This window comes from Mangifera indica, unplaced genomic scaffold (assembly GCF_011075055.1).
Source record: "Mangifera indica cultivar Alphonso unplaced genomic scaffold, CATAS_Mindica_2.1 Un_0015, whole genome shotgun sequence".
Lineage (NCBI taxonomy): Eukaryota > Viridiplantae > Streptophyta > Magnoliopsida > Sapindales > Anacardiaceae > Mangifera > Mangifera indica.
The window spans coordinates 355,002-376,341 of NW_025401107.1; the positions used below are offsets into that span (position 1 = coordinate 355,002).

A 21,340-nucleotide genomic window follows, 5' to 3' on the forward strand; every position below is an offset into this window, starting at 1 on the left:
ATTTTTGGTTAGTAAGTATAAGAATGGAAAAAAATGGTACAATAATTATATGAATATAATATGTTAAATGATGATAAACACGTTTGTAAAAAAATAGTTATAAAATTCGAATACAAGAAAAATATGAAACTTGTATAAACGGGTCAATACAACATATCATCAATAATATAAATATAAAAATACAACAGTATTAATTATAATTTTAGCACTTTTTCATGGATCTCTTAGTTAAATCAATTTGACAATTCATATATAAAATATTTAATGGACTATTAAAACTAATATAACATAATACATCATATTCAGTTATAGCACCATCAGATGAATATACAACAAGATTAATTGAAGATTAGTGTCTCAAATCAGTTCATATATCAAATATTAATAGAATTATAAGCATGATGAAGGTATAAACATGTGAATGAAAAGACAATGAAAGTTTGCATTTCTATAGAACAACAAAGATGAAGAGTTGAGCTTGACAGAAAGAAAAACATTGATTTAGTGTAAAAAATCTTGTGAAAAAAATGTGTTGTTGTTATGAATATGATCTTGATGCTATGAATGGAGAGGTTAGAGATTTGAAAAAAAATGAGTTTTTTTTTGTGATATTATTGTAATTAATTAAAAATTAAAGAGACTCTTTCATATTTTAGACTTGGGTATCAAAACAACGTTATTTTAGATATTTGAAAATTCAAAAAAAGAAGAAAATAAATAAAATGGTCATTTGATAAGGAAAACGTGTAAAATACATATTTAATACGTTATTAAAATTTGAAATATAGTGTTTAATACATGGATTAAACGGAAATACAAATTATTTACATTTTAATTAACCAGACTATTATTATCTTACATTAAGGGGGTGTTTGGTTGGAAATAAATAAACATTACTTTGATAATCTATTTTTTATTACTTATATTATTTTGTTTGATTTATAAGTAATAAAATATTTCGGTAATTTCTATTACAATGATAATATGACAAGTAATATAAGATGTAATTTTATTATCACTTTCACCTTAAGTATTAAAAAATTATCAATGTAATCTTAATTTTATTATAATTATGTTTTAATTTATTAATTTTTTAAGACAAAAATAATCATATTTTAAATTAATATAACTATTAACATAAAAAAATATTTTAGAATAATTATATTTTAAAAATATTTAAGTAAAATTATTTATTAGTATTTTTTATTATTTTTTAACAAAATATAATAATAGTGTATATTTATTAATTTTATCAAAAATAACAATTATTTATATATAATAATTTTAAAAAAAAATTATTTTAAAATAATATTCAATATTAAATACACCCGAAAGCTCAATAAAATTCTCTATAATTAAAATATGCTTTTATAAAAAATAAGTTTTCATCATGGAGGGAAAACTTTTCTTTTTTTAATTTAATGATACTTCAAATTCTTAGATTTCGGAGCAAAACGACAAAATTTCAACAGTTTTATATTTTGAAAAATGAGCTTAAAATTAAAAATAATATTATATATATAAAATATATTATTATATAATTAAATAATTTTTAAAAAATACATATAATTTCATTGAAAAATTAAAGCCTAGTGAGGCGGTAACCGCTCCACTGCTCTTCACTTCCAACTTCTACCTGCCAAGGATGGCAAAGAAACGGAGAGTTCCAGAGATTCTGTGGAAAGTCTTCCGTGAAAGAGCTCGAACTCTTGCTGACACAATCAAGTCTATGGTCTCACAATCAAGCGGTGAAGCGACAAATGCGTTTTTTCTCATTAAACGTGGCGATCCTACCGATTACCGCAAGCTCCTCCATCAATGCTTCGTTGTTGTCAACGAGGAAGCGCCGCATTATTCTGGTTTCTCTCCGATCAAGCACTGGTCACAACACGAGGTTCAGTTTTGGTCATTTGTGTTTGTATATGTTGAATGTAATTGGATTGATTTTAGATTTGGAATGTGTTTGGTTTGCTCAGATTGTTGAAAGGATTATGGAGATGAGTCAGATACTGGAAACGCCTAATGTCATATATGGTGGTTTTGACAAGGCAAGTTTCTTTTATTAGTTACGGTGAAGTTCATGCTTTTGTTGATGCTTTATTTTTTCAACATATACATTTTGAAAATGCGCACATTCTTAAAATTTTAGAAATGATTCATATTTATGAGTTTTCAACAAAATATTTGGTTTTCATGGTGATTACCGAAGCAGTCGAAGGCTTCAATGATTTTCAGAGGAAAGAAGAAGATGAGACTGTTTGGTTGAAGACAAGATGAGGGAAAAGTCTGAGAAATTTAATGATAAAAAGTCAACTTAATATTGTTAATTAGTTAAGATTTTTCTTTTTCAATTGCACAATGTTTGCTCAGGCAGACTTCTGGAGGGAAAAAGTTTCTCACTCCCTCCTTTTTTACATATCACTCGTCCTATCACTTTTTCCTGATGCTCCAGCTATCTGCCACGTCACTTCTCTTCTAGTGACGGCGTCTGCATCCTTTTAGGATTTTTTTATTTAGAAATCTGTTTATCCTCTGCGAGTTTATCATATGATTGAACCATTTTTTGGGCTTTTCCTTCAATTTAAACAATAATTCAATTATTTTATGTTGTTATTATGAAAATATCCAAAGAAAAAAATCTAACTTGTAAAAATTTTATAGTGAATGTGCTTACAAAATAGGTGTGAGAACTCTTTGCATGGCAGTTCCATACATGTTTTCGATGTCAGAGTGTTCACTTATATTTAAGCTAATTCGTAGAGAAGCTTAATGAATTTGCCTTATGTTATATTAAAATATTTTTGTGTTCATGTAACAGTATCATTGTTCGAGCCCCATTTTAGAGCTTCTAAGTTGTTCATCATGGTCACTTCTTTTAGAAAGGGTATGCCATCTTACATATTTCAACTACGAAACTATAAGCATGCTCTTGGTATAGTCATTTCACATATATGAATTGGATGCAGGTTGGGGAAAATGTCATGTGTTATCTCCTACAGCATACATCTATATTTTTGCCCCTCCCTCCTAAGAGACACCATCAAGTAACTGGCCCTCCTATCAGTAGCCATGAATTTTTCAAGTCTAAGGCAGACTTTCAAGGTTGACATCCTTCATTTATCCAATCTGTAAATTAATTGTTAAATAGTAATGACTCGTAGTTTACATCATAAGATTTTATTTATCTTTTACCTAGGTTACCAAAAGAAGAGGAAAATTGTTGATATTGCTTGTTCAGTGTCAGAGACACAGCAAGAATATTCTGTTGGCTGTGTTGGTTGTAATGAAAAAAGATGTGTATGGCAATTCAGGAGGCATCCTGATTACAAAAATGGTCAGATGAATGTCTTTGGAGTAGATACTGCAACAAGTTGCGCTGTTGTTGCTAAAATTGAGGGAAATACAGGGGAACCTCAAACAAGCTGTGATCAGGTTACTGCTAAACCAAGAAAGCGTTCACGGCCTTTTAGGTGGCAGCGCCACAGAAAATGTAGGCATATAGAATTACAAGAATTTAGTGATAAGAAAGCTTGCACAATTCCTTGTGATGATAAAAACAGCTCATGTGGGAAGCATCTATATGACAACAACAGGGTAAGCCATTTCCATAACAAGATGATTTCCTTAGAAGACCTGAGAAACAACTTGATTTTGGTTTATCAATACTTGTTTCATAATTTTTCCTGTTTCATGGTCTACAAACTTTTTTGTAATTATGATTTTTCTGCAGATGCAAGAAAAATGCTCTTGTTGTTTGATGTTACAAGCTCATCAGTTTGTCACTGATAGGGATCATATTAATAGACGGTTCATGTTCTACAGTTTAGAATACTCTTCAACGGTTCTCCCTCACAGGCGTATCCTTTGAAGGATCTTAAAATGTGCACATGGCTTATGATTTCTTTGGCTTCTTGAATTTTGATTGGCTATCAGTGACAATGTCATCACCTAACCTATATAGATTCTTTATCCATCATCATCAGTATAAGTTATTCAATAGTTTTGATCCCCCCACATTATTATGGTATAGTGCTTTATTTCTCAGTTTTTCATTCTTTGATACATCAAACAAAACTCTAACTCCAAAACTTTCTTAAAATGTGTAAACCTTAATATGTTCAGATATATTGAATTCCTTAAAGCCCAATATTTCTGATTCAAAGATTCTTATCAGGAGAATTTTTGGCTTATCTGATGTAAACAAGAGTGCTCAGTCGATGGCATGCTCCCACAGCAGTGACTTTTGTCTCATGGGATCTGCATGCCTGTAAGTTGAACATCATTACATTCATTCTATTTTATTTAAAAGTGCATTCTTAAATCTTAGGACCTTTTTTAAGGGTTTTGCAGTGTTATATGTGATTGTTTCCACTGGTATGAGGCAAGCGAGAGTCATAGTTCTGATATTTTCAGTTAAGTACAGACGATGAAGGCTTTAAGTGAAAAGAAACAGTAGTTGAGGTTGTGAGAGAAGATTCAAAACTTTTTAACATAGAATCTCTGTGTCCAGTCAGCTTGCTTGGAAAAGATGAGGTTACCAAGATAATGCCATGGAGATTCTTAAAAGGAAGCTATTTTCTTAATCTTCTGGGCAATATGCAGAAAATAAATGTTGAACTGTAAACATGAGGGGAAATAGATGCTACATTGATATTAGGAGTTATAACATCTCAATTAAGTAAATTTAACAATTTCCTGTTGCTTTTGTTTCCACAGGTATCACAAACTAGTTAGATTACTTAAGGTACTCTTGCGCAGATTTCAAACTTGCCAGCATTTAAGGTTGTTGGAGAAGCACTGTGTTCCATCATCGGATCAAAAGGTTAGGGAAATTCAAGCTCATTGTTTGAGATTAGTAATCTTTGTGGCATTTGAAGCTCAACTTTTTCAGGTCTATGAATTGGAAAGAAAGTTAATTATCACATGCTCTGGTGAAGCCCTTGCCAGTATCCGATTTCAGCTTCCATGTGTTTTTTTTTTTTTTTTTTGACCTTTTCTTCTGTAGGGAATCATAAATATCAAGAATCTAATCTTGCAGTCTTCACAGTCTTTTCTTTATTTGTTTTTAACTTTTGTATTTTCCTTAGCTAAGTAATGGAACTTTATCTATGACCCATACACTGGGATATGATTCATTGACACAAATATGAAAATCAACTTTACCTAATGCTTTCTTTCAGCTCTGTATTCCTAAATTCATGATATTTGCTTCTTGTAAATAAAGTGTTACTTATTTTAGATTTTCTATTTCAGGGGAATGAATTAGGGAAAAAAGTATGTGGGAAATCTAATGTTTCCTGTATTAAAGATTTCAAGAAAAGTCTGGAAGCTGGTGATTCTCATTTTGAGGCACTCAAACCGTATTGCTTGAAAAGCCAGGTTGAGTCATTTATATGGGCAGTTTGTAGGAGTATAATTCCTGCGGATTTGTTAGGAACTCCTTCAAACTGGAGAGTTCTAAGGAGAAATATTTCCAAGTTTATACAGCTGAGAAGATTTGAGAAATTCTCTATTAAACAATGTATGCATAAATTGAAAATTTCAAAGTTCCCATTCTTATCAGAAAAACACTCTTCATGCTACCTGAAAGCCCAGGTGAGAAAGGATAGGATGGAGGAGAATGCCAGATTGTGTGAAGAATTCAGCAAACTGAATAATACCATCCTCAAAATGAAACATAAACTTTTAGCAAACTGGATATTTTGGTTCTTTTCACATCTAGTGCTGCCATTAGTGCAAGCCAACTTCTATGTCACCGAAACTGAGCATGGGAAACAAGATATATATTATTATCGGAAGTCAGTTTGGGAAAATTTGATGAACAAAGCTATCACTAGCTTGAAAGATAAGAGCTATTGTCAGTTAGATGATGCAACTCTTAGAAGTGTTATAAGCAAGAGATCATTTGGTTTCTCGAAGCTCAGACTTCTTCCAAAAGAAAATGGAGTAAGGATGCTGGCAAATCTTAAAGCACCGTCAAAGCTAGTGAAAAAGGAATTCAAAGATAGTTGCTCGCAAATGCTGAAGGATGCTCAAATGTATCATAAAAAAGTGAAATTCGACTATTTTAAATCCATCAATGGTGTTCTTCGTGATATGCATGCTGTTCTAAAGGGTTTAGTAGTGAAAGAACCAGACAAGTTAGGATCATCAGTGTTTGATTACAATGATGTCTATAGAAAGTTATGCCCTTTTCTAATTGGTCTGAGGAATGCATCAACAATATTTCCAGGCATTTTTGTTGTCGTTTCTGATGTATCAAAAGCATTTGATTCTATTGATCAAGATAGGCTTCTTAGTGTAATGAATGATGTCATACTGGAGGATAAATTTCTTCTTGAACATCCCTATCAAGTAGTATGTACAAAGAAATCAATGAAGATACATGATAATCCTGTATTGATTGATCATAATATCAGCACTGGTACAAGATTTACATCTTCTCTTTCAGTGCATAGTATTCTTGTTAATCAGGTATTTATCTCTTAACTTTTCAGCGGAAGAAAGAAATAATATTTATCTTTTTGGATCTTCTATTTTTTATTTAAGAAGGTAGGTTACAGCTTCAATTCTACATCAACTTGATTATTACTATCACTTATATTATTTAAAAAAAAAAAACCCGTTCAAACAAAATAATAAATACCATCTGCATCACGCACTTAAAGATTGCATTTTTAATATTTGATGCTGTTTGCAATATTTACATGGTCTGTTTCATTTGGTGTGTGCCTCTACATTTTTAGTTGGAGTTCCATCCTACTAAATACATAATTTTTTTTCTCAAAGGAAAATACTTTTTGTATTTTTTATTTCCTATATTAATTTGCTATTGAGAGGGAAACTGTGACAAATTTTGTTTTATAAAATTATCTGCCTGCCTTTCTTGATTATAGGTCATATCCTTATGTTCCAATCGTGGATTATTGTATTGGTTACTGATGTCTTGTAAAAATTTGTGGTTGACCTATGCTGAATGTATAAATATCCTCTGGTTTAAGCAAAGTTTTCTTCTGTCTGTTTTCCCTCTTTCTCTGGGAATAACGTTTCAGGGTAGGAGACAATATGTGAAGAAAAGTGAACTGGAATATATTCTAAATCAGCACGTTAAGCGCAATGTGTTGCAGCTAGATAAAAAATTTTACCTACAAGGCATAGGTATAGCTCAAGGAAGTGTTATATCTTCTCTACTTTGCTCATTATACTATGGAGATATGGAAAGGAACGTGATCTATCCCTTTATTGAGAAAACTCAAGAATCTGATTTTCAAGTTCTATCTGAGAGTCATCAGCATGGGGAGAATAGTCAGAGTGAAACAATTATCTCATCACCAAGTTATATCATTGATTTAGAAAAGCCTCTGGGAAAATCTCAATCAATTCTCCTTAGATTTATTGACGATATACTTTTCATGTCAACCTCGAAGAAACAGGCAACTAAATTTTTCCACAGACTGTGGAGGGGATTTCCAAATTACAACTGCTACATGAATGAGGAAAAATTCTGTGTGAATTTTGATGTTGGACATACTTCAGGGCTGTCCTCAAATAGAATTTATGTAGGTGCAGATGGTGTTTCATTTCTTCGTTGGAGTGGTTTGCTCATCAACTGTAGCACTGCAGAGGTTCAGGGAGACTATACAAGGTCTGTTTCTGCTTTATAGTTTGTAGTGAGACATGCATCCTTTATAGCTTTTATTTGGCTCCTTTTGTGGTGATGTTTGAGGCACCTCGAATCAACATCTCTGTTATTTAAATATTCATAGCTCTTGATGCTAGGGAATATGACTTGCTTATTGTGACTTTATCTAAACTAGTCCCATTCTTCAGATATTTCAATACTTCAACATTTATTCTTGAAAATTTCATAATTTTGTCTTATGATTTTATATATTTTGTTCAATAGTTTAACCCAGCATCGTAAGTTGGCTTGATAATTTACAGTAGTTCATAGATGAAACTAATGCAAAAGTAATTAGTTGTGGGTGTGCATGCCTCTGTACATTTATGGCATGATCAGTCTTAAGCTGTATTTTAATTTGAATTGCCAAATTAACATGTCTGGATGGGTTATGACACTAATGCTTGATCCAAATTTGGCTTGTTTTTGCAGCCAAATATATGTGATGGGATCTAGCTAACTTGATTTAAGATGATGAATATTCTGGTTAATTGTTGTTCCAGTTTCTGAAAGATATCGAATTCTCTCTTAGATGCTATTCAGTGTGATCCGAAATCTGTAGCTGTAATATTGCATTACTTGTATGTTGGTTGGAAGTTAAAATTTTGAGACTATGTATTGTGATTAATGTGCATCCAATAGTTTCTTCTCACGGTAACTTGTGTAATGTATAAAACAGGTATTGGAAGAATCGTTTGAGCTCCACACTTACTGTCTGCTGGCAAGGCAAACCAGGTCATCATTTAAAGTCAAGGTTATGTGCCTTCATGAGACCAAAATGCCATCCTATGTTCTTTGATTCAAATATAAACTCAGCTGCTGTTGTCAGATTGAATATCTACCAAGCCTTTCTATTGTGTGCCATGAAGTTTCATTGTTATGTATCCAACTTATCGTACATTTGCAAACTAAGATCAAGCTTCTATCTGAAAATCATTGAAAGATCCTTGAGGTAAGCCAATTTTTTATAGCTGTTTCCTTGCAAAAAGTGGTCTTATCAAACTCACTTAAGTTGTTAGCACAACTTAGCCCAAAGTTTGCAATCAGTGTAAAGCAGGAAACAAATGGCCTTGTCTTGCATAGAATATTCTATGTAAATTACCATAGTTCTGTTAGCCTTAAACTGTTATTAAATTTCCTATTCAACATACATCCTTGTTTTCTCTTTTAATTGGTAGGTATATGCATATGCTGATTAAGAGACGGATGCAATCTGTGAATGTTGGTTTAAAATTCCAGCCAGTTCTTCTATTGGAAGATGGGGAAGTTGAATGGCTGGGATTAAATGCCTATGTTAAAATATTAAAGAGAAAACAATCACGGCATAAAGAGTTGCTGTCAATGTTGAGGTCGAAGTTACTGATGCACAGAATCACAGGCAGTCCTTCTGATGAATTGAAGTATGCCATTGATGGGTTACATTCCTCTTTGTTCTGGAAAATCAAGTACTAGAAGATCCTTAGAATTGAGGGACAAGCAATTCTGAAAATTTGGGGTTGAAACTACGTTTGTGTTGGATATTTATTTTATATCTAGTATTACATGTTCATTATTCTACTTTGAAAGTTATTTGTTAAATCTGTGATATGAACAAATAATATAAATACTTTTGAAAACTGTTATTTAGGATCAGAGCTAATTGACATTATGTTTCAAACACGCATGTAGTTGGTGGTGTTTGCACTTTTGTCTTTTTATGAGAGTTGGAATCAAATTATTCCATATATAAATTTAAAAATTGAGATGATTTATTTTTCATTTGTAGTTGTTGCCGCTTGCTATTTATTATTTAATAAATAACACTTTTATCCTTATACATAAAACCATTAACGAAGTTATATTTTAAATTTACTATTAGGATAGTAATTTTATTGTCTTGTCAGAAGAAATATGCCATACTTCAGTGTCTGAAGAGTGTGTGATATGACTGACTGCCCCTATATTTACAACTTTTAACCGTCCTGGTAAACTTTTTTACACACACTCACAGTATAATATAGTCATGATACAACAGTTTACTAGTGTGTTCAATGGGAAGAGACTACGTAGTATGCAATTCAACCTTACTTTTGCATGCTGAAAGTTATTATATTATAGGATCTCAAGTGTATTCTTGTTGACCATAATAAAATCATCATAGTTATAAGTTTAAAAGTGTTTCTTGAGATAAGGTGTTTTCAAAATAAATCAGATAAGTTAAATAAGTTTTATATCATTAAAGTTTAAAGTACAAATGTATATCCTCGATCACAAAGTTAAAATGGAATAAGTTTAAAGGAAGGATAATAAGGGCAAGTATTTAAATTGTAGGTTAAATTCTTTATTTACTAGGTGATTATGTTTTGCAGGTAATAATATATGAAGATGACAATTGGAGTGCAAGGTTATTGAACATGGGGCTCACATGAGAGTGTTATGGTCTTTTTATTTGAAATAGATTATAAAAGAACAATTTCAACATTTTAAAATTATTACAAGGTTATAAAAGTAATTATATTTATCTTTAAAAGTCAAACTATTAGGGCTATTTTTGTCTTTTAGTTATTTATCATAAAATTTAAGAAAATTTACTAACAAAACCTAATGAAAGGGGAGGAACCCTTAATAAGTTAATATAGTTTAGTTTAAAAGTGTCTTAACAAAATAATTACAGCGCCTAGCATTTTCATTTATTTAAGTTTACACTTACTATGATATGGGGACTATTTTGGTAATTATATTTATGTCTCGATGTAAAAGCTCTCATTTTAAAATTACATTAGCAAAATTTACAATTTTAGTTAAGTGAAAATTATTGAAAATGCGTGTCAAATTGAGGAAAACATAATATCAAATATATAACTCTAATTAGATTTAAGATTTTAACCCTTAGTCTAGGACAGTTTTAGCAATAACATTTCGATGTCTCTCAAATAGAGGACAATTTGAGGTGAGTTAAATTGAGTTTGAATAAGAATTAATTTGAGCTTGACTCAAATATATAATGTCTAATGTGATATTATTTAAACTGATATACAATATCGTCAAAGAACTGGTAATAATATCAATACAATGAATAATATCGTTAGAGGAGTAAATGAGCTAAATTCAAATCGAGTGAGAGTTTTAATATGAGTTTGCCTTATTTGAGTTGAATGTGGATTTAAACTTGAATTGGTTTGATTTGAATCCGTGACTACTTTTAAACTTTTATCTCATTGATATGGACTAAAATGTAAGATCCAAAATGTTACTAATAGCGACTAAAATGAAACTAAAGATATTTGAGTTAATTTAAGGTGTTCAAGCAAATCATAAGGGCATCATAGTTATTTTATGGGCCAAAGGACTTATTCCCACCAAGTTTTGATGTATTCCCAAAATTCCATTTACGGGTTAATTGCTGTTAAAATTTTCTGTTAGACGCAAAGGTAACTAATAATATTAAAAAAATAAAATTTATTGTATTTTTACTTTAAGTTTTAAAAACTAACAATTTCACTTTTATTTAAAGTTTTTTAACTTTGAAAAGTTACAATTTACCTCTCAAATCTAAGGTTTTTTCCTTTATCCCTCTGGCCACCATCTCTTGTGTCGACTTTCTCCCTTTTCCACCTTAAAACATTGGCTGACATACGATGGGGCACAATAATCTCCCCTCTCTAGATCTCTTTGTTGAGACGAAAAGATTTAGAGAGGAGAGGCGTCGGCTAGTGTTTTAGGGTGAAGAGGGGAAATCGTTGGCTTCAGAGACGGTGGCTGTAGGGAAGAAAAAAAAACCCTAAGTTTAAGAGATAAATGTATAACTTTTTAAAGTTAAAAAACTTTAAGTATAAGTAAATTTGTTAGTTTTTAAAATTTAATGAGAAAATATAATAAATTTTATATTTTTTTTAATATTATTAATAAAATAACAATTTTATTTTTTTCTTTAATAAAAAATCTTAACTCCAATTGATTTATTAGTAAGGCTTTGAATTTTTTAAATCTTATAGGTATAATTTTGGGGATATATCAAAACTTGAGAGGGATGTAGTCCTTTGGCTTATTTTATGCAATCATGTTGGTGGCTAATATACTAGTTTACTTAAGCTGAGAAGCAATCTCCCGTTATAACGACGTTAGATCAACAAACTTTCCACATCCCACCCGTTTCCGTTATATATTGAAACTTGTAAACAGCAACTATGACGCCCAAATTTTCAATTGTCTTTCTTTGCAAAATCTATTTTCCCGAGAAAAATCATTTTAAACCAAACAGAAAAGAAAACGAGAAGAATTCCATGAACGAAAGCTCAAGTCGGCGTTGATTTAGGACGATGAGGTGGGCCCATGATCCGCTCTTGAACTCGCGCTCTTCGATTGTTCATGGATCAACAACAGCCGCCTACTCTCTCTTCTTCTTCTTCTTCAGCAGCCAAATTAGTCGATCCAGAAAAAGTCAAAGTCATCGGATGGGAAGATTTTGAGCAAGAACTTGCCCGATTGATGAGTCTCTCCTCGGCTCTTCAACAAGCTAAGGACAAAAGTCATTCTCTTCAAGACAAGCTCAACTCTCTTATTCAGGTATTTTTTTTTTTTTAATTTTAATAATTTTGATTTAATTCGTCAGTCATTTCTTTTTCGTTGGTAAAATTGTTTTGGGCTCTGTTTTACGTGTCCTGATATCGTAGCATTCCTAATAGTAATTTCGCTTGAGATAAGGATTCAGTTCATCGGTAGGAGCTTTATGTTTCTGAGAGGCTGCACGCTGGGAACATAGTGACATTCGCCCATGTTTTTTAAGTTGTTTAGATTTTGATTCATGTCTCCTCTAATTTTATTTTTGATAATGCAATTATGATGTTACTTTACTGGTTCTGTTGAAGGTGAAAATCCTGTTTCCATGGCATCCCAATATCAGGTTCAGTTGAGATGGGTTTTGTGAACTAATAGACTGGTGAAACTGTGTAATTTTTTGGGGGATGAAGTTTTAGGCTCTTTCTGGTTGCTTAAATAATGGAGGAAAAGCATTTTGTATTGCTTTTTATGAGATTTAATTTATATGAACAAACATAATCATTCAATCCTAATCCGCAAAATCTATACTTAAAGTATAAAATATGAATACAAATTAGGCATATAGGAATATCTGATACGCAATACAATTTGAATCTATAATATTGCCAAAATTACTTGCATTACAGTGACTAATCTTCCTTCACTAAAACTTCTTTTAATGACAACTTTCAATGGTAAAGTTGTACTATTATAGTTTTTGAGAGGAGACTTCTTCATTATATAGAATGTTATTGGAACCGCTCAAAGGACCAATAAACTTTAACGCCTACATTATTGTTGTCTACTCAAATCAAAACCTTTTAAGGGGCCGTTTGGTTATGGTTTTTAAAGATTATTTTGTTAATCTGTCTTTTATTTCCTTGTTTGGTTTGTCAGTAATAAAAGATTACAGTAATCTTCTATTACCAATGCTGACGTGACAGGTAATATAGGTGGTAATCTGATTATCACCTTCACCTTAGGTATTTAAAGATTACTAAGGTAATCTTGATTTTATTATAATTATATTAGTATTTATTAATTTTTTGAGACAAAAATAAATTTATTTTTAATTAATATGACAAATAATATAAAAAATATTTAAAAATAATTATATTCAAGGACATTTAAGTAAAATAATTTACTAGTGATCTTTTATTACCTTTAACCAAACACAATAATTATTTATACCTACCAAATTTTATCAAATATAGTAATAATTTATATCTAGTAATTTTTTAAGTAATCTAGCTTTAAGGTAATATTTCTATTTTGGTAATAAAACATTACCCAAACCAAACGCCCCCTAAGTGTAATGGAGTTATCTTTATTATTCACTTGAACTCTTATGCAAACTATTATTGGACTATTCAATTACCCTATTTTATTAAATCAAAATTATAATTAATGTTAGCTCTCATTAGGAAAATTTCTAATGCTTTTTCCTTTTTCTATCTTTGGCTTCTAATACTAACGAGTTTGTTAGAGTTAGTGCGTTAAGGTTATTGCATCCTTTTGGTTTCCATAGGTTGAATTACTTAGAATATCATTGATTACATATGCTTTTGTGTCACCTGCGGTTTAACGTATAAGGTCAATTTGGTGTTATTACCCATTGTGTTTATTAGAGGAATTTAATTTATAAGTGTTTTGGCTGCGTCTATTGGCCAAATGAAAAATTATTACTTGTCTGTCTGGTAAATTCTCATTTGCATTCATACAAAATGGAGTGGATATAATTGTGAGGGTTTCTTTTAAATTGGTAACAATAAGTACTGGCGTACTGCTTAGTTTCACATTTTGTGCCTATTGTGTTATTTCTTATTTGTTAGATTTCTTGACCCTCAATTGATTAGCCCGCGGATTAGCGGGCGGCAATGTGCTGGGCAGATTAAGGCTGAGTCATTGAACCGAGCAAATGAGCTTGAGCAGATGAAGGAGAAACTGGAGGCTAGAAGAGTCGTTATGGAAAAAATGTCAATGCTTTCTAAAGTTGCTGAGGAGAATGCTAAAAAACAGGAGGAAAGACTTAGTATGGAAGTTAGGTCTCTATTAGTGTCTGGGACAGCTCTTTCTGTCGCTAGGAGGCGATTGCAGGTAATCTTAATTGATAATTTTCTTAGATACCAAATTAATACAGGAATCTCATAATATTGTGTGAAATTTCATATGCACTTATAGTCAGAAAAAGTATTAAGAACATTATATTGATTCTATTGATTTAAAAAAAATGTGAATCCAACGCTTACTGTGGATTCTCTGTGGTAAGTTATGTCAATCAAAGGTTAATAAATTGTTAACTTGTGGAACTTTTATGTGAAAACTTTCCCTTGGTTTGGTAAGTTTGTTAACTGAAAAGCAAAGATGAAATCATTGTATTTGTAAGTTTCCTCCTGTAAGGCAGCCATTACAGCTCTGATTATTATTTGAAAAACATGCTGATGCTAGCACTTAAATCATCAGAGATTCTTCTGGGAACAATGGAGATGAGATATGTGTAGATTTTCTGATAAATGAAGTATTAACTGCCAACTCATATTTTACAATCATGAATTGGACACTGATATATTTGCATGTGCAAAAAAAATTATACTTTGGTTGTCACTTTGTTAGTATAGTGACATGTTTTCCATTTATTTTCTATTTTCTTTATCATGTCTAGGCTACAACATGTTATGTTCATATGAGTATGATAAACTCTATGGAAGTCTTAAACTCTATGGAAGGCTACAACATGTTATGTTCATATGAGTTTGAAGATAGTGTAACCAGACAGATATGTCTGGAATTGAAGGTTTGGCCTTGCTTTTATTGCAGGAATCAAATAAGTTACTTTCTGGAGAAAAGGGTTATGGTCATCTTGAAAATTTGAATAAGATGTTACGATTGAGACAGCAATTTATGATTCAACAAGTGTCTTTGCTCTATCCTGTAAAGATCTTGGTTGGACCAAAACAAGAGCAAGAACTTGAATCATTTCCAAGCAGTAGTAAATCAGGTGATTTGACTGTGGATATGATTAAATTGATGCCTTAATTGTGGGCTTTCTTCGATTTATAGGCTTGATGCCTGAAATTATAGAAGCAAGAAAACCAATATCTGAGCTGTTACTGCACATTTATTTTTTCTATTTTTGATAAACCTGTTGTGTTTGCATGGCATGTAAATTATCAATTTTTATGACATTTGCTACCCAGTTCAAGATTGATATTTCTTTACATAATTAAGATTTCTCCTAATTTTCTAAACACTTTAGAACTTATTTTAAGATTCTAATTACATGTTTTTATAAATATATTTAAGATTTATATTTCATTCTTTTTAGATTCTATCTTTCTTTCTCTAATACATACATACATATATATATATATATATATATATATATATATATATATATATATATATATATATATATATATATATATATATATATATATGTATGTATGTATGTGTGTATGTATGTGTGTATGTATGTGTGTATGTGTGTATGTATGTGTATGTCTCATGTTGTGTCATATCTAGACCTCTCAAAATACTTTAATCTAGGCATGCGTTTTGCTACTGCTAAATATTTTTTCATTGTCTCTGCTGCCTCACCATTTTAAATTGGGAATAAGAGTTAGTGCTTTGTTACTTTTTTTTATATATATATTTTGGTTTTATCAGGGAGTGCTGCTGGATCTAAACCTATTAATCCAGGATCCCTAACAATCTTAGGCCTGCATTTGACCATGCTTCCTTTTACAAAGATAAGTCTTTTTACTGATAAGAAAGAGGTTCAGAGGTCTGCAACTGCCTTGGGGTATATCGCACATGTCTGTTCTTTCTCTTTGCTTCACAGAAAGTTATTGTCTGGCATTTTGTTTTCTTTAGTGGTTCTACTCCTAACTGTTTTAACAGTGATGTATATCTGGATACGTTCTTTGAATTATTTTAAGCCCAGATTATATTAAAAGCTTTATCATTTTATGCTAAATTATGTCTTTTTTGCTCTATGTTGTTGAGAGTGAGTCCGGTCAGCTCTTTCTATTGCCTGTAATGCTGGCTGTTGAGCGAGTTGCTTAAAATCAACTTTTTCGGTTTTCTTTCAGGCAGTTTCACTTATAGCTCATTATTTACAAGTTCCACTGCGTTATCCTTTGCACTTGGGTGGTTCCCACTCATATATAAATGATTATGCACCTTCAATAGAGCCTTCATCATCTGATTTGTTATTGAGCACACTGTCCTCGAATACAAAGCCTGTAGAATTTCCTCTCTTTTTAGATGGCCAAGACACTACAAGAGCAGCTTATGCTGTATTCTTGTTAAATAAGGTAATTTTTTTCTTTGTCTATTATCTTTGATTCAATTTTTGCACTTGAACTTGTACTTGAAAATTTATTGTTTTCTGTGCTTGGTTAGTGCTTTCAAGACAGCTATACTAAACCTTTCGGGTTTCCCAAAAACAAAAAAGGAAAATTAGGAAAAACAGTGAAAAAATCTGCAGAAACATTTTTGAAACGGAAAATGAAATATATATAGTTACAAAACTATTGCATTGTGTGTATATGTTCATTTTTGGTCTTCCAGTTTCCAAGATATGGGCTGTTATATAACTGAGAACAACTAAATGCTTTTGGATTTGAATTTCTGTAATTTTTTAGTGCTGTCATCAGACCCGTACCTCTTTCAGCAGTGATTTAAAGTTGAATTTTGATAGTGACTTGATGATGTACTTGTTTGCAACTTGGTTATGTGATGAATTTTTTCAGTTCAGAAATTTCTAGTAAGTGTAGAAAGTTCATGGTAATCTGGGTAAAATTGGCATAAATCTATGTTGTATTTGAGCTCCTTTTGCGATTCTTATGATGTTGCTTTGCTGGGCCTTGTGGAGCTGGATGACTATTTTAAAGAGTTTATTGAGGAAGAAGCAGCAGTTTACCTAAAAGAAATTCTTTTCATGGAATTTTCTATTGCCCATGTTGACTTTACAATTTTCCTAGTGAGAACAGACAAAGGGTTACAAAATGGTAACCTAACTTCTTGATAGGCTAGGGGTATTGAGAATTTCTATCATTTTGCTGTTTTTCCTTCTTAGTCACGATTTTTAACTTACAAAGCTAGATAACTTAGCAGAATAATAAGTTCTTTACCAATTAGTTGTTCATCAGCAAATACACGTCTCTGTTACATATATTGTGAAAAGAGAAATATTTCCATCCCCCTAAGATTTGGGGCTGTAAGAAGCATATGCTAGCACATCATATTCATATAATTTGAATTTTTTTTAGAAAAGTTTTCATAGAATTATTAATCATTTGCTTTGGTTAATATTTAGGTTGGTATTGGCAGTGTATCCCTCCGTTTAAATGTATCTTTGAATAAGTGGAATATTAAGATGTATCCACTTCTTATTATGACCTTTCGATATCTTATGATTCCAGGATGTAGAGCAGCTATTGAATTTCATTGGTGTAAAGAGTTTAGGACCACGCCACGTTCTGGCTAATTTAAAGGAGCTGTTAAGGACCATACAGTCTGCAGAATATATAGATACATGATACAATCAACTGGTATTGACTATTAAGTTAGCAATCTCTCTGTAAATGTTGTACTCTAACATAGGTGCAAATTTTTTCATGAGCACCTCCAATACAGCAAAATTTTCCATCCATCAAGGTCTGAGTTTAGCAAATCTTTGTCATTAGCAATTCTTTCCTTAAATTATGTAGTTTGATTTACTACCTAATTTTAGTGTTGTTCTTGTGAATCGCATGTTTGAAAATTTGCACTAAAATTATAATTCAGGACAGGCAAATTGTGGTGTACACGTATGTACTGTATGCAATTTTTATTTATTTATTATCTCATTTCATGAACACAAAAATTCTCAAACTCTGTTGAATTCACACTGAATTCAAAACTAGTGCTAGATCTGATAACTCTGGTAGGCAAGATCATGGTGTTTAGGTGTATCGCCTAAATGTGGATGATAAACTGTGATTCATCATGAGTATATTGATTATATAGAGAATAAATTTTGCAGACTCAAGGGGTCTCAGGTTTTCGAACTTCATTGTTGCCTATATGTAAATGTGACATTGATATCTCATTATTTTACGGACTGAGGCCATTTTTGCTTTGTGGACTGACTGGGAATGGGAATCTGTATTGGAAAGAAAAAATTACCAAGGAATAGAATGGGATTACATTGTTTGCGTGTAGTTGCCAATCTTGATGAAATCGAATAAATTTTATTTGGGGTACAACTGAAACTTAGAATTTAAAAAGGGGTAAATTGGACATTTTAATATCCCATCATTGGTAATGGTAATGGATGACGTTATTCTAAGGGGTCGTTTGGTTATGGTTTTTAAATATTATCTTGGTAATCTATCTTTTATTCTTTTGTTTGGTTTGTCTGTAATAAAAGATTACAGTAATCTTCCATTACCAATACTGACGTGACAGGTAATATAGGTGGTAATCTGATTATCACCTTCACCTTAGGTATTTAAAGATTATCAAGGTAATCTTGTTTTTATTATAATTATATTAATATTTATTAATTTTTTGAGACAAAAATAAATTTATTTTTAATTAATATGACAAATAATATAAAAAATATTTAAAAATAATTATATTCAAGGACATTTGAGTAAAATAATTTACTAGTAATATTTTATTACCTTTAACCAAACACAATAATTATTTATACTTATCAAATTTTATCAAATATAGTAATCATTTATATCCAGTAATTTTTTAAGTAATCTCTCTTCAAGGTAATCTTTCTATTTTAGTAATAAAATATTACTCAAACCAAACGCCTTCTAAGGGACATTTGGTTCAAGGGGTGCAAAAATTATTTTAGTAATATATCGTTTATTACTTACGTTACTTTGTTTAATTGTTAAGTAATGAAAGATTTTGATAATCTTCTATTATTGATGAAACAAAATTATCAAAGTAATTATAATTATAATTTTATATATTAATTTTTTAGGACAAAAATAATTTTATTTTTAAATTAATATAATAAGTAATATAAAAAATATTTTAGAATCTATTTAAAAATATTTAAGTAAAATAATATTTTAATATTTTTTTATTTCTTTATACCTATTAGTTTTTATTTAATTTTATAGAATATAATAATAATTTATAAACAGTAATTTCCTCAGTAATTTATTTTTAAAATAATTTTTATTCTTGATAATAAAATATTATTTCAATTAAACCACCCCTAGTATTTCAGGGAATGCCATTTCCCTGAATTTAATTCCTTATCCCACTATTACCAAGTAAACAGGGTTTAGAAGGAATTCCATTTTTTCCTTCAAAAGGATGACATTTCTATTCCCATATGCCATTCCTATGCTCAATCAAACATAATTAGATTTATGTTTAATAAATAATGTCTCCCTTTAAATTAAAAGTTCAATGCCACGTTTGCTTGTGTTGAATGGGAGGGAATAAAAATCTTATTCCTTAATCCTTGTTTGGTTTATAAGAGAATCATAAGGAATAAGAATCTAATGGTCTAAAAAAAGACTGGGATTCCTTCCAAATTATTTGGGAGGAACGGCCCATCATTACTAGTTTATGGGTGTTAAAAATGCCTACTTAACCCTTCTTAAATTCTGATTTTCATGTTACCCATAAACCAAATTATTTAAGGGTAATAACCTTTTTAGAGGGGCATATACGATATTAATCAACACTTCAAAGATTATACATATAACTATGAAAATAATATTACCAATTTTACCTTCATTCCTACCCTTATGTAAACTTTGATTGTTTTTTATCCTCATTTACAATTTAAGTTTAAATTCATTGAGAAATCATGAAAATTTACTGACAAATTTATCTTAACGTAAGCAAGCATTTAATGACGTTATTTCTTATTTTTTTGAGTAGACGAGAATTTACTTCTACTATAAATACAGTGATCCAGTGAGAAGCACAATTGATGGGGACAATTTTGGCAATTCAGCAGATGATTTGGAGTTGATGGTAACAAAGCTTCCTGAGGACAGGCGTTGCAGCAAATGAGCGTAAGGCGACCACAATTCTGTTAAGGGGATCTTCTGTGTATATAAGCAAAGTTAGTGGGGAATAGTAGGCAGAGAAGAATATTATCAATTTCACTGTATTTGGTTTCTTGGTGAAAACATTTTGGAGAGAGCTGGGTCTCGAAATCCGGCAGTTGTTTGGCTCTTTTGATTTCTATTTTTGTTCAGTTACAATCATGAATGCAATATGTCGTCTTCTTTTTCATTTCTGTGTTAGTGTTTGTGGCTGTTGAGATTATTGAAACTATAAGGGTGAATCCATTGCCAGTTGCTCATTATCTTCTCCCATTCTGTCATTTGCATCGCTGAGGAGAATAGCCAATTTCTGGAACCGCTGTAGGGAACTGTTGGAACCCGACAAGATCATAAATGCTAAAAATTGAATCTAAAAATTGAATAAATAAATTGTTTTACGATTCAAGATAATTATGACGTTAAATGTCTTATAGCATTAGCTAGAAAAGTGAACAAATGACACCCCTTTACGTGATGACCAATTGTAAAAAAAGATGGGAAATTTTTTAAGAAAAGGGTTCTAAAGAACAACAGATAAATGGGCCTTCACTTTAGTGAAAGACAATCACTATTGTACAACATTTCCAGTTAATGCGAAAATGGCATAATTGTAGTGTGACCCAAAGAAGGTGGTCATTGTCCCGATCAAAATGAAGAGGAAAGGTGCAATGTGAATATTGATATTGATTTAAAAGTTTTTTAGCAAGTTCTCAACATATAATTATTATCAACTGCTAAGTAATGAGTTCATGGATAAAAGAATAAAGTCTTAACTTGGGATGCATTTGATTGTGGAGCGAAGATGGATGATATTTTGATGAAAAATCCAAAGTTTGATGGCACAATTTGCATTGAAACTAGTCCACATAAAGTAAGTATGTAATGAAGTACAGGAAATGAATCTAGTGGAACACATGAAGGTATAATTTATCACAATGCTACTTTAGTAAATGTGCATGTCACTATTCCTAACTCAATGCATTGGTTTTTGTCTTATTCAAGCCTTCCTTATGCAAGTATTGGTGGTGGTTCTATATGATGCAAGAAGGGTTTCAAAGGACATGAT

General features: G+C 31.0%; 2 protein-coding genes across 4 annotated transcripts; both read left to right on the forward strand.

Annotated features, from left to right (window-relative positions):
• Positions 1-1,635: 1,635 nt before the first annotated feature.
• On the forward strand, positions 1,636-9,376 carry LOC123205768 (telomerase reverse transcriptase-like). Its single transcript, XM_044622797.1, has 12 exons — positions 1,636-1,894; positions 1,977-2,048; positions 2,819-2,884; positions 2,967-3,102; positions 3,197-3,594; positions 3,731-3,857; positions 4,123-4,267; positions 4,717-4,822; positions 5,254-6,474; positions 7,053-7,645; positions 8,361-8,633; positions 8,860-9,376. The coding sequence occupies exons 1-12, from the start codon at positions 1,646-1,648 to the stop codon at positions 9,131-9,133; spliced, it is 3,660 nt and encodes a 1,219-aa protein (XP_044478732.1). The 5' UTR covers positions 1,636-1,645; the 3' UTR covers positions 9,134-9,376.
• Positions 9,377-11,853: 2,477 nt separating this feature from the next.
• LOC123205778 (UV radiation resistance-associated gene protein-like) lies at positions 11,854-17,951 on the forward strand. 3 transcript variants are annotated; one of them, XM_044622814.1, is made up of 6 exons: positions 11,854-12,226; positions 14,090-14,296; positions 15,017-15,197; positions 15,866-16,014; positions 16,291-16,515; positions 17,626-17,951. In XM_044622814.1, exons 1-6 carry the CDS (start codon positions 12,029-12,031, stop codon positions 17,740-17,742), a joined length of 1,077 nt encoding a protein of 358 aa, XP_044478749.1. In that variant the 5' UTR covers positions 11,854-12,028; the 3' UTR covers positions 17,743-17,951. The 3 variants fall into 3 exon arrangements, with proteins under 3 accessions (XP_044478749.1, XP_044478752.1, XP_044478751.1); XM_044622817.1 differs by having other exon boundaries at positions 12,088-12,226; positions 14,056-14,296; XM_044622816.1 differs by having other exon boundaries at positions 12,088-12,226; positions 14,068-14,296.
• Positions 17,952-21,340: the final 3,389 nt, after the last annotated feature.